The 11,066-nt window shown below is 40.3% G+C and overlaps 1 protein-coding gene across 2 annotated transcripts in view; it reads left to right on the plus strand.

The window, feature by feature from the left end:
• Positions 1-7,132, plus strand: part of EGFLAM (EGF like, fibronectin type III and laminin G domains) — a 97,323-nt gene extending 90,191 nt beyond the window's left edge. For both annotated transcript variants that reach the window (XM_063453988.1, XM_063453989.1), the window contains one exon: positions 4,709-7,132. In XM_063453988.1, coding sequence (XP_063310058.1) covers positions 4,709-4,863 — 155 coding nt within the window. In that variant the 3' untranslated portion in view covers positions 4,864-7,132. The remainder of the gene's footprint in view (positions 1-4,708) is intronic.
• The last annotated feature ends 3,934 nt before the right edge of the window (positions 7,133-11,066 follow it).

The following is an 11,066-nucleotide window of genomic DNA, read 5'->3' on the forward strand; positions in this document are numbered from 1 at the left end:
GAACTAAACGCAAGAGGCAGCAATAGCCCAGAGCACCTTCTTTCCATTGGGGCATATCTACTAAATAGTGTTTATTATTTATTTAATCACTTTTTTTGCAGGGGGTCAGTGGAGTGTCCCTGTAATGATTTATGAGATCAGGCCAAATGCTTTTCAATCATTTTGAATCCGGATACTATACTGCACGGATGCACAACGGCGGACAGATTCTGTGCTTTGTGTCAACAATCAAATGATCACTGATCTCAACCCATGAGAACTCCTGTTCACTCGTCTAGTGTATGGCAATCTAAGAGAGTGGTAGCCCATTACCAATAACATGTGACATGCTTGTCCATCACACTCCACCTCGAGTCAGAGAAGGTGATTGGGTAAAATAGTTGCAAATAAGAGCAAAACCACTCTTTAAGAAATAATACCAACTGCAACATACTAACACATTCAGTAGTAGACATTTTCAGCCCCTAATACGGGGTTCTGGGGAACTGAGCTTACTATTTAATTACATTGGTCAGTTTAGGGGGATTTTGCGTGGGAGTCTTCAAATCCCAGCCCTTAAATTTGGTTAGTGTCTGGTTCTCATTAATTCCATAACTTATGATATATGTATTTTTGCGTTGGGAAAGGGTTTAAGTGTTAGTGTCTGTAAGTAGACACTTTTGGAAAGTGTTTGTTGTAGCAGCAAACCATCACATGCTAAGGAAAATAAACATGTGCTGGAACTGTTTGCTACAAAAGAGCATAACTCAAGTTATTGAATATATAACACAGACAGGGCAGGACTGGGACAAAAATCTAGCCCAGGCATTTAATGGCAGGGAAGCCTTAGGAGGGACGCATCCCGCGAGGTTGCATGGTGTGTCATCGTCAACTACATGCATGCCTCTCCAAAGTGGGCATATATGTTTAATGCCCCTCAGGGCAGCCCATGTGTAGTGTGGGGGCATAAGGGATGTTTGTGTATGTGTGTGGGGGTGAAAGGGAGGAGATATCAGTGTGAGATAGGGACAGAGGCTGTAGGATTCTAGAGGGGTCATGGGGCTGCAAGGTGTGATTAGGAGACATGGGGCTGAAGGGTGTGAGTCGGAGACATGGGGCTGCCCTGAGCAGTGAGCAGCCTGTTGGGGGGAGCACTCTGATTGGTTACTTAATCCACCAATCAGAGAGTTATGAGTCAAATTACACAGCGTGGGAAAATTCAAAAGAACTTTCCCACGCTGTGTAAAATGACACAGAGCACTCTGATTGGTGGATTTCAAACCAACCAATCAGAGTGCTGTGACAGGTAAATGTAGAGACTTACCTGTCAGTCTCTTAATTTACCTGTCAGAGCACTCTGATTGGATGGCTTAAACCCACCAATCAGAGTGCTCTGAGCCTAATTGCAGGGTGGGGCAAGGCTCAGTTTTGCGCTTGGTTTTTTTTTTATTGCGTCGGTTATTCTGGATTTTTATTTGGCCTTTTTGGGGGTTGAAAAAAGAATATTTTAGAAGAAAGAAAACATTGAATGGTAAGTTTTATTTTTTTTTACAGGTACTTAGTTAAAGGTCCCCCCCTCATTATTTTTAGGGTGAGGGAGGTAGGTAGGGGGTTAATTTTTTGGGGGGGGGGCGGTGACTAGGGGTTTGGGGACCCCTAGTCACCTGGGCGGGGGTAACATTTTATTTTAGGGCCCCCACCCGCTGCTCAGGGGTGGGGCCTGGGGAGGACAATAGGTCCCCCCCTACTGGTATTTAGGGCCCCCACCCGCCGCTCAGGGCTGGGGGGAAGGACATTAGGTCCCCGAAATGTCGAAGTGCCGAATTCCCGAATTTCGGAATGCCGAACCGATCCGAAAATTTTCCCCATGCACATGCCTACCCTTTTCTTATTTTTAATCTCTTGTTTTACTTCACTACTAAGCCACATTGGTTTCAATTTGTTTCTTTTATATTTATTACCCAATGGTACATACTGAGAACTGTACCTTTCTAATATTTTTTTGAAGAGTTTCCATTTATCCTCAGTGTTTTGTTTTTTTACTAAGGAGTTTATGCCAGTCGATATCTTGTAGAGCTGCCTCATCTAATTGGCTTTTTAAAAATTATATGTTTTAGTATACCCCACGTGCTTTTTTGAGTTTATTTAAAAAATTATCATACTGTGATCACTATTTCCCAAATGCTCCCCTACTTGAATGTTGGTCAAAAGATCAACATTGTTTCAACATTGTTTGTTATAAGAGATCCAGACAAGCATCCTTTCTAGTTGGTGCTTGTACCAGTTGTAACATGAAAGTGTCATTTAACACATTTAACAGCCTAATCTATCCCAATTTATGTACGGGTAATTAAAATCTCCAATAATTAACGTGTTACCCAGATTTGCAGCTTTCCCAATTTGCTCTAACAGCTGTTCTTCCTCATCAATATTCACATTTGGTGGTTTATAACATATCCCAACCAATAATTGATTTCTCTTAGTTTGCCCCAGGCAGATATCTACCCATAAAGCTTCCATATTTTCCTTGTCACACTCCACATGCCTAAGATTTGACTTTAACTCCTGGTTGACATACAAACATACCCCACCACCCTTCGTTTTATCTACCCTTCATTTAAGTTAACTGCCCAGTCATGTGTCTTATCCCACCATGTTTCTGTTATGCCTATTATATCATATTGTTTAGTGCTTTTGTCTCTAGTTCCCCCATTTTGTTATTTAGGCTCCTTGCATTAGTAAGCATACATTTAATAGTATCATGAGTCATTTGTACTTTTTGTGAATTTTTATCAATATGTCGTTTTTATAGTAATTGGTACATGTCCATAATGTATGCATATCAGCAGTTTTCTTCAGCTATTCAAAATTCTGCTATAACTCATATTATGGAAAATGCACAGGTGACACAATAACAAGAAATGAACTCCCTGTCTTCTATAAAATGCAGACAGCATGGTATCAAAGAAGTAAAATGATTAATTTAGATTAATTGTGTGCGTGTGTGTATTTATATAGTATCTCACAAAAGTGAGTGCGCCCCTCACATTTTTGTAAATATTTTTTTATATCTTTTCATGTGGCAACACTGAAGAAGTGACACTCTGCTACAATGTAAAGTAGTAAGTGTACAGCCTGCATAACAGTGTAAATTTGCTGCCCCCTCAAAGTAACTCAACACACAGCCATTAATGTCTAAACCGTTGGCAACAAAAGTGAGTACACCCCTAAGTGGAAATGTCCAAATTGGGCCCAAAGTGTTAATATTTTGTGTGGCCACCATTATTTTCCAGCACTGCTTTAAACCTCATTAGCATGGAGTTCACCAGAGCTTCACAGGTTGCCACTGGAGTCCTCTTCCTCTCTTCCATTACGACATCACAGAGCTGGTGGATGTCAGAGATCTTGTACTCCCCCACCTTCCATTTGAGAATGCCCCACAGATGCTCAATAGGGTTTAGGTCTGGAGACATGCTTGGCCTGTACATCACCTTTACATTCAGTTTCTTTAGCAAGGCAGTGGTCGTCTTGGAGGTGTGTTTGGGGGGCGTTATCATGTTGGAATACTGCCCTGCGGCCCAGTCTTCGAAGGGAGGAGATCATGCTCTGCTTCAGTATGTCACAGTTCATGTTGATATTCATGGTTCCCTCAATGAACTTTAGCTCCCCAGTGCCAGCAGCACTCATGCAGGCCCAGACCATGACACTCACATCACCATTCTTGACTGTAGGCTAGACACATTTGTCTTTGTACTCCTGACCTAGTTGCCGCCACACACTTGACACCATCTGAACCAAGTTTATCTTGGTCTCATCGGACCACAGGACATGGTTCCAGTAATCCATGTTCTTAGTCTGCTTGTCGTCAGCAAACTGTTTGCGTGCTTTCTTGTGCATCATCTTTAGACGAGGCTTCCTTCTGGGATGACAGCCATGCAGTGTGCGGAATATGGTCTGAGCGCTGACCACCCCACCCTTCAACCTCTGCAGCAATGCTGGCAGCACTTATACGTCTATTTCCCCAAAACAACCTCTGGAAATGACGCTGAGCACGTGCGTTCAACTTCTTTGCTCGACCATGGAGAGGCCTGTTCTGAGTGGAACCTGTCCTGTGGTATGGTCTTGCCCACCGTGCTGCAGCTTAGTTTCAAGGTCTTGGCAATCTTCTTATAGCCTAGGCCATCTTTATGTAGAGCAACAATTCTTTTTTTTCAGATCCTCAGAAAGTTCTTTGCCATGAGGTGCCATGTTGAACTTCCAGTGACCAGTATGAGAGTGTGAGCGCGATAACACCAAATTTAACACACCTGAGACCTTGTAACACTAACTAGTCACATGACACCAGGGAGGGAAAATGGCTAACTGGGCCCAATTCCACTCAGGGGTGTACTCACTTTTGTTGCCAACAGTTTAGACCTTAATGGCTGCGTGTTGAGTTATATTGAGGGGACAGCAAATTTACACTGTTATACAGGCTGTACACTTACTACTTTACATTGTAGCAGTGTCATTTCTTCAGATTGGTCATATGAAAAGATATAAAATATTTATAAAAATGTGAGGGGTGTAATCACATTTGTGATATACTGTGTATGTATGTTTGTATATATTTGAACTCTGTATGTTTAAACAACCAAAGGTACATGTGCTGTAAGGATTAACACATCTACACCTATATACTGCTATTGTTATATGTTAATGTAAACTTTTCTGATGTGTTATCATTTAGGTGGAATGAAGGAAATTGCTCTACACACGAACAGACAATACATGGGAGGTCTGATTGGATGCATTTCCCACTTAACACTCTCTACAGACTTCCACATCTCATTGGTTGAAGATGCCTCAGATGGAAAAAATATTAACACATGTGGGGCAAAGTAGAACGAAAGAACTCTTGTAGTAGACTTATGATCCCTTTTTACTCACGAAACAAAATAACCTTTTGCACTCCTAAGGACAATTTGACATTCATCTAAACATTTTTCCACAAAGCAGAAGTGTCTTACCAAAGTCAGTAACGTATATTATGGTCTCTGTTGCTTCTATTTCCAGGACTCTTGAATTTTAGATTGGTGTGTGACTTACATGACATAAAATTTGCCTTTCTCATAGAAAGATCACAACATTTTTTAAAGTCACTGAAAGATCCCATCACGTTGAATGAAGTGTCACCCAACCGGCCCATCGTCCTGTTCAACAATACCTGGTCTGCAACAATGTTTTATCACCAAAGATCTTGTGCAAATTATGTGTATAATAATATAATATTAATGATACATGGTTGGATAAATAGATCAATATATTTAAATGGTGTTCTGTTTCATTGGCAACATGTATATAATACCAAAAGGACCACCAAACAGTGTGCACAGATGCCGAACCCAAAAGGTATTGATCATCAGAAGCGGAATTCTGTTATTTCTTTACGACCTTCCAATTTTTTTGTGATGTTTATACTGCCTCTTTGTATAACTGTAACAAGACTCAATCACAAAATGTTTTTTCCCCACACAATAAATGTATCCCCTCCAGCCCCCATAGAAAGCAGCTGCCTTACAATATTTATAATGTTTGTTATGGATTAAGGTTTGGATTTGTGCTGAATTCCGACATTATGGAATAGTCTGCCACTTGAGTGAAACAGAGTACTTAATTCAACATATGTATCACTCACTGCTCACTTGATGACCGGGTTTGTAGCCCATCCATTGGGATAAATTAATGAAATGTGCACCTCACAACGTAAGTTTGCGTTTGTGGGTTATATGTTTTATTTTTATTAATCAGGAAAGTTAGCACGTTTCAAAACCCATGGTTGCATTCCTAAAGAATAGGAAGCATGTATTTATTTTTATTTTCCTTCCAAGCTCGGTTAGTAGCACAAGAGATTCTATGATCTCTACAGATTGCTACAAAACAAATCTTTGTCAATATGAAATAAACCCTCTAGTTGACTATCAAGCAGCTAAAGACAACTTATCTGTTTCAAAGCCAGCGAGAGGCAGCCTGTAAAATAAATGACAACTTGCATCTTCCTAAGATTTCTAGAAATCGCAGTCTTTGGTTACAAAGAAAAAAACAAAACAAAACCTTCAGGGAAGGAGCTTCATTGATTTACCAAAGTAAAACTGTATTAATGAGTTTTATTCTCTAAAATTGTGTTTGAGTGAAATACTTTCGGCTTGGTTATGTATCACTTAACATGCGCTACCCTTCCATAGAAAATTCATATGAGGCTGGCTAGACAGAGCACGTTGTATGTACTATGTTAGCTTTTATCCATTATCACATAAAAGTAATATATATTTAACAGAAGATACAGGGTATAAAGTACACGACTGTGAAAATACCTTTTTTTCCCAGACATTACTTAACCAATCTAGGAGCCCATATTGTGTTGAAAACTTAAATGTTAATAAGGAAACAAGTTATGAGGGTAGCGGCCTTAACCAGATATCTCCATACTTTTCTTGGAGTGTCCTAGACATTATAGATAAAGACACGGACCGTCCTTTGATAATGTCCACCGTGGTGCATTTGTGATCTCTTTCTAACCAAAGTATGTTGACCCCTAACATTTGTGGTGAAGTTAGGTTTGCTTTAGAATTGGAATTTACATAGGTGGCATTTGATGCAGTATTATAGTTTAATATATGCTTTGTTTGCCCCAGGAACTCCACCTGTTGGTATATTAAAATACTTGGTAATTTTGTGAAAACAGATAACTTCCAACATGGTCATCTGACACTTAACAAGCCAATTTTATGTACCAAAATGTGGAATGTAATAGGTGTTAAAAAAAGAAGCAATTTTAATAATTTAAACATTTTGCCCAAATAAAACATTGTTCATGAGAAGGATGTTGATCTACAGTATTTTATATTGTGTCCTAAGTCCTGGCCCTCTTTGTAGAACAGAACTAGAACTTTTGTATATGTATATTTTTATAGAACCAAAATATAAAAGACTCTACCAAATGTACTTTTGAACCTTAGGTGTATTACACTTTTTGCACAACTTCCTAAAACATATAAAAATGTTTTGTTTTTTTTGTGTCTGGAAATGTTCCCTTAGAACATCTTTTATGGTAAAAGTTGTATATAGAATGTGTCTGTTTAAAACAGATTAAACAATTTTGTCTCAATGTTAAGCGGTGTTTTCTTAATAACTACCCACTTATGTGTTTAGTATGTTTTATAGGCACTCTACTACAAGCATATCAAACTCAAAGGCTAGCAAGGGCCAAATAAACCAGGTTTAAGTTTATGTGGGCCGCAAAGAAACAAATGTAAATTTTCACCCCCTCTATTAAACCCCAGCCCCCCTAGTCTACTAAATCTGTCTCCCCCTTCCCATCTACTATATGCCAGTCCCCCCCCCCCCCCCCCCCCCGTCTACTAAACACCTGCCCCTGTTTAAAAAATAAAATAAATAAAGCCAACAAGCAGTGTCTGGCCTCTGGCATACCCCAAATGGCTCCCGTTACTCCTTGAAACCCTCACACACACACATTCACTGACAGACACACAGGCTCCCTCACAGACAGCCATACACACACACAGCCATACATACAGCCAGCCATTCACACAGACTGGGTTGGTTTCTTATCTGGGGCTGCTGGGCAGGCAGGCGGGCAGGCGGGCGGGCAGGCATGGGGGTGGACAGGCAGTGAGGGAGCGCCGAGTGTAAGGACAGCTACAGAAATTCGGTGCTGGGGAAAAATGGGAGGGCTTGCACCAACTGCAAACAATGTATCTGCAGATATTGCAAGCCAAGATTTTAAAAACAAAACAAAACATAACAAAACAAAATAAACGACATGCATATTCTCTTTATTGTAATGGCATGCTCCTTTACTTCTTGAATTATGATACAATATAAACAGTATTCTATGCAACTGTAACATATTCAGCCTCACGGCATTTGCGCCCAGCGGCCGTGCATCTGTATCTGTCTCCTGCGGCATGTTAATGGACGTCGGTCGATACGGATCCATGGCAAATTATAGCCCAACGTCCGCCCACGATGACTACGTCGGCGTGACGTCACGCGGGAGATGCGCTTGCACGTTCTAGGGTCAAAATAGGCTTATTTAAACTCCTTCTGCCTTTTCGTGGTTTCCCTAGTAGTTGTCCGAGAGTGTGTTTCTGAGCGTTTATTTCTGGTTATTGACTTTGGCTTCGTATTGACTTCCCTGTATTCTGGTATCTCTGACTTCTGGCTTTCCCTAATCGTGGTCTCTTTCTGTATCCCCGACCTCGGCTAGTATTTTTTTTTTTTTAAATTCTTTATTTTTGTAGTGCGCATAATGGGTTACAAGCAGGCATGAGGTGCCCCAAAAGCAGTCCTCAGGCATTTTCTCCGCAAAACATGCGGGGCAATGACTATTCTCTGGTACGTTTAGTCCAGCCATTCTAAGGCCCGGTGGGACGTTACCTGTTAGTCCTAGGTGTGACACAATTCTACGTGCTGGATAAACTAGTAATCCTGGAGATAGTGGGTGTTTGAACAATATCTAAAGTTTAACAAATTGGTGACAATGATATAAATAATAATACAGGATTAAACAGAAATGGTAATTATTTATAAAATATTTTACCAGGAAAGATACATTGAGATTTCTCGTTTTCAAGTATTATGACTGATATCTAAATAATATCTACACAGAAAAAAAAAAAGAAAAAGCTAAGTATACTTGGTAACTAGGTTGAGGATGTAAGGAGTATTAACGCTCATCTCCCTCATCGTAAAATTAAGTGTTCATAGAGTGGTTAGTGTGGTAGACCGCCTGGCACCCTGACTGGTGCCTCTGCCAATCGATGCTTCCTAGTGCTCACAGAGTACTCCAAGCACTCCACCAGACACCATAAACCCCACAGCTAGTGTTACAGCTTGGTTGGGGTCTCGCTGTCCTCCACCCACCCTGGACCCAAGACCAGGATCCAGCTACCAGTGGGTAGACCTTTGCCAATCCAGAGAGTAAAGCAGGATAGCTTACAAGAGCTAGTGATAATAATCCAAGGGAGTATAAAGAGTACAGCAATCCCCAGAGTGAATATAGCTGTTCCCTCCACACGAGACGAGACCCTATGTTGAGGGTGAAGAGGAGTGGATTTAATGGGAGCCACATACAGCCTTATATGCAACTCCCCATGCAAGGGGTTTCTGGATACATATGTCAGGATTACTAGTTGATCCAGCAAGTAGAATTGTGTCACACAGATGACCAATAGGTAATGTTTTACCGGGCCTTAGAATGGCCGGACTTAACGTACCAAAGAGTAGTCAGGATACTTGCCGAGGTCAGGGGATACAGAATGAGACACAATGATAAGGGAAAGACAGAAGTCAGGGATACCAGAATACAGGGAAGTCAGTCAAAAAACAGAAGAAACTTGAATCAGGAACGCGCTCTCTGACAGCCACTAGGGAAACCACGACAGGGCACTGGGCAGGATGAGAACTGGGCCTAAATACCCCTCCTCTGGATCTGATGTAATCGGCCTTTGACCCCAAATACAGTTACCAATTTCCATTTGCATAATTGCTGCTCAGCACAAACCCTGATGTGGATTTGATTGCTGCTCAGCACAAACCCTGATGTGGATTTGATTGCTGCTTGGCACAACTTTTCCTGTCAGAACAGTAAATGTCATTAATCACATTTTTATATGTGGATGAATACGTGACAACATATCCCAGGGGCATTTCCCTCTAGACCTGAGAGGAGACTACAGTAAAACATACACATAATTACATTGTCTCTCGTCCAGCACACTCACACAAAACAGGGTAATCCCTCCCCATGTGCCCGAGAGAGAATTGAGTCAGGAGCTGTACTAAACTCAATTATCTCCAGGCACAGAAAACATACATTTTAACAACATCCCAAAAGAACCCCCAAAGCACATAGAAACCCCACAAAAGTCACATCCCCAACATATCCAAAAATCACCCAGATCGGTTCAGGGATTTTCATAGAAGTCATAATTTTGACCGACCGTGCACATGGTCCTATGCCCAAAACAATTCAAGTTAATCAGGGCTAACAGTCTGTCACTCTTTCTGGAGTACAAAAGTACATAAATCACATGAACGGAGCCTTTTCAAGAGCATTGGACAAGGTATATTGCAGGGTCCATAGTCCTACGGCAGGAGGCTAGCAAGCGGGCTCCTCCAGAAGCCCGTGGTGATGTTCTGTTCGCCACAGTTAGAATGAGCTGCGCAAAAAAATCAACTCACAGAAGTATTTTAGGTAGACTGGCTTCTTTATTGTTTATTGGTAAAATATAGAACACATCGACAAGGTTAAAGCATAGGTTTTATATTATCAGTACATGAAATATAAACATCTCTGTGAAAGTCTTACAACTTCAAACATTCACATGGAAAGGCTAAAAATGACAAATAGTACATGTATTACATTTAACCTTCTGGTAGAAAGGTACGGGGCACACTATAATGTACTAATTGCATCAATGGATTCACATAGTTAAGAGTAACAAATGTGTCCGCAAAGAAATCACAAACAATACTAAATGCTAGTCAATTCATTCACTTGGATAGTTTCATACAAAAATAAAAATTTGTTCTAGATCATTTATAAAATGCATAGTTGAAGTGATGGTGTCCTCAAATGAAGAAGAAAAAAAAATGAAGTTGTGACCATACCAGTACCGGATAAAAGAAAAACACAAATATTTTGTAATTTGGATTTCAGTTCACTGCAATTCAGGGATTACTTTGTGAATACATCTCATACAGGGTTATTTCCAAAAGTATGAATTAGTTGGAATCCAACATTTATATCTGAATTGGAAACATTCTCCATTCAGCTCTGTGTTCAATTTGAATATTTCGGCCCAAATTTTAAATTCACTTTGAATTTACGACAGTTCAGACTTTAGTAAACAACCCTGAAAATATTTTAGTTTATAGTTTATCTGTAACATAAAGCAGTCAGTTCAGTCCATATGACTCTTTAAACTGTACATTTGCATGTATAAAATATATGCATTACTATATATGCATACATGCTTTTTTCCCCCTTACATATAGATACAAAAATTTAAGGGAAACTATAG

This window comes from Pelobates fuscus, chromosome 5, assembly GCF_036172605.1.
Source record: "Pelobates fuscus isolate aPelFus1 chromosome 5, aPelFus1.pri, whole genome shotgun sequence".
NCBI lineage: Eukaryota > Metazoa > Chordata > Amphibia > Anura > Pelobatidae > Pelobates > Pelobates fuscus.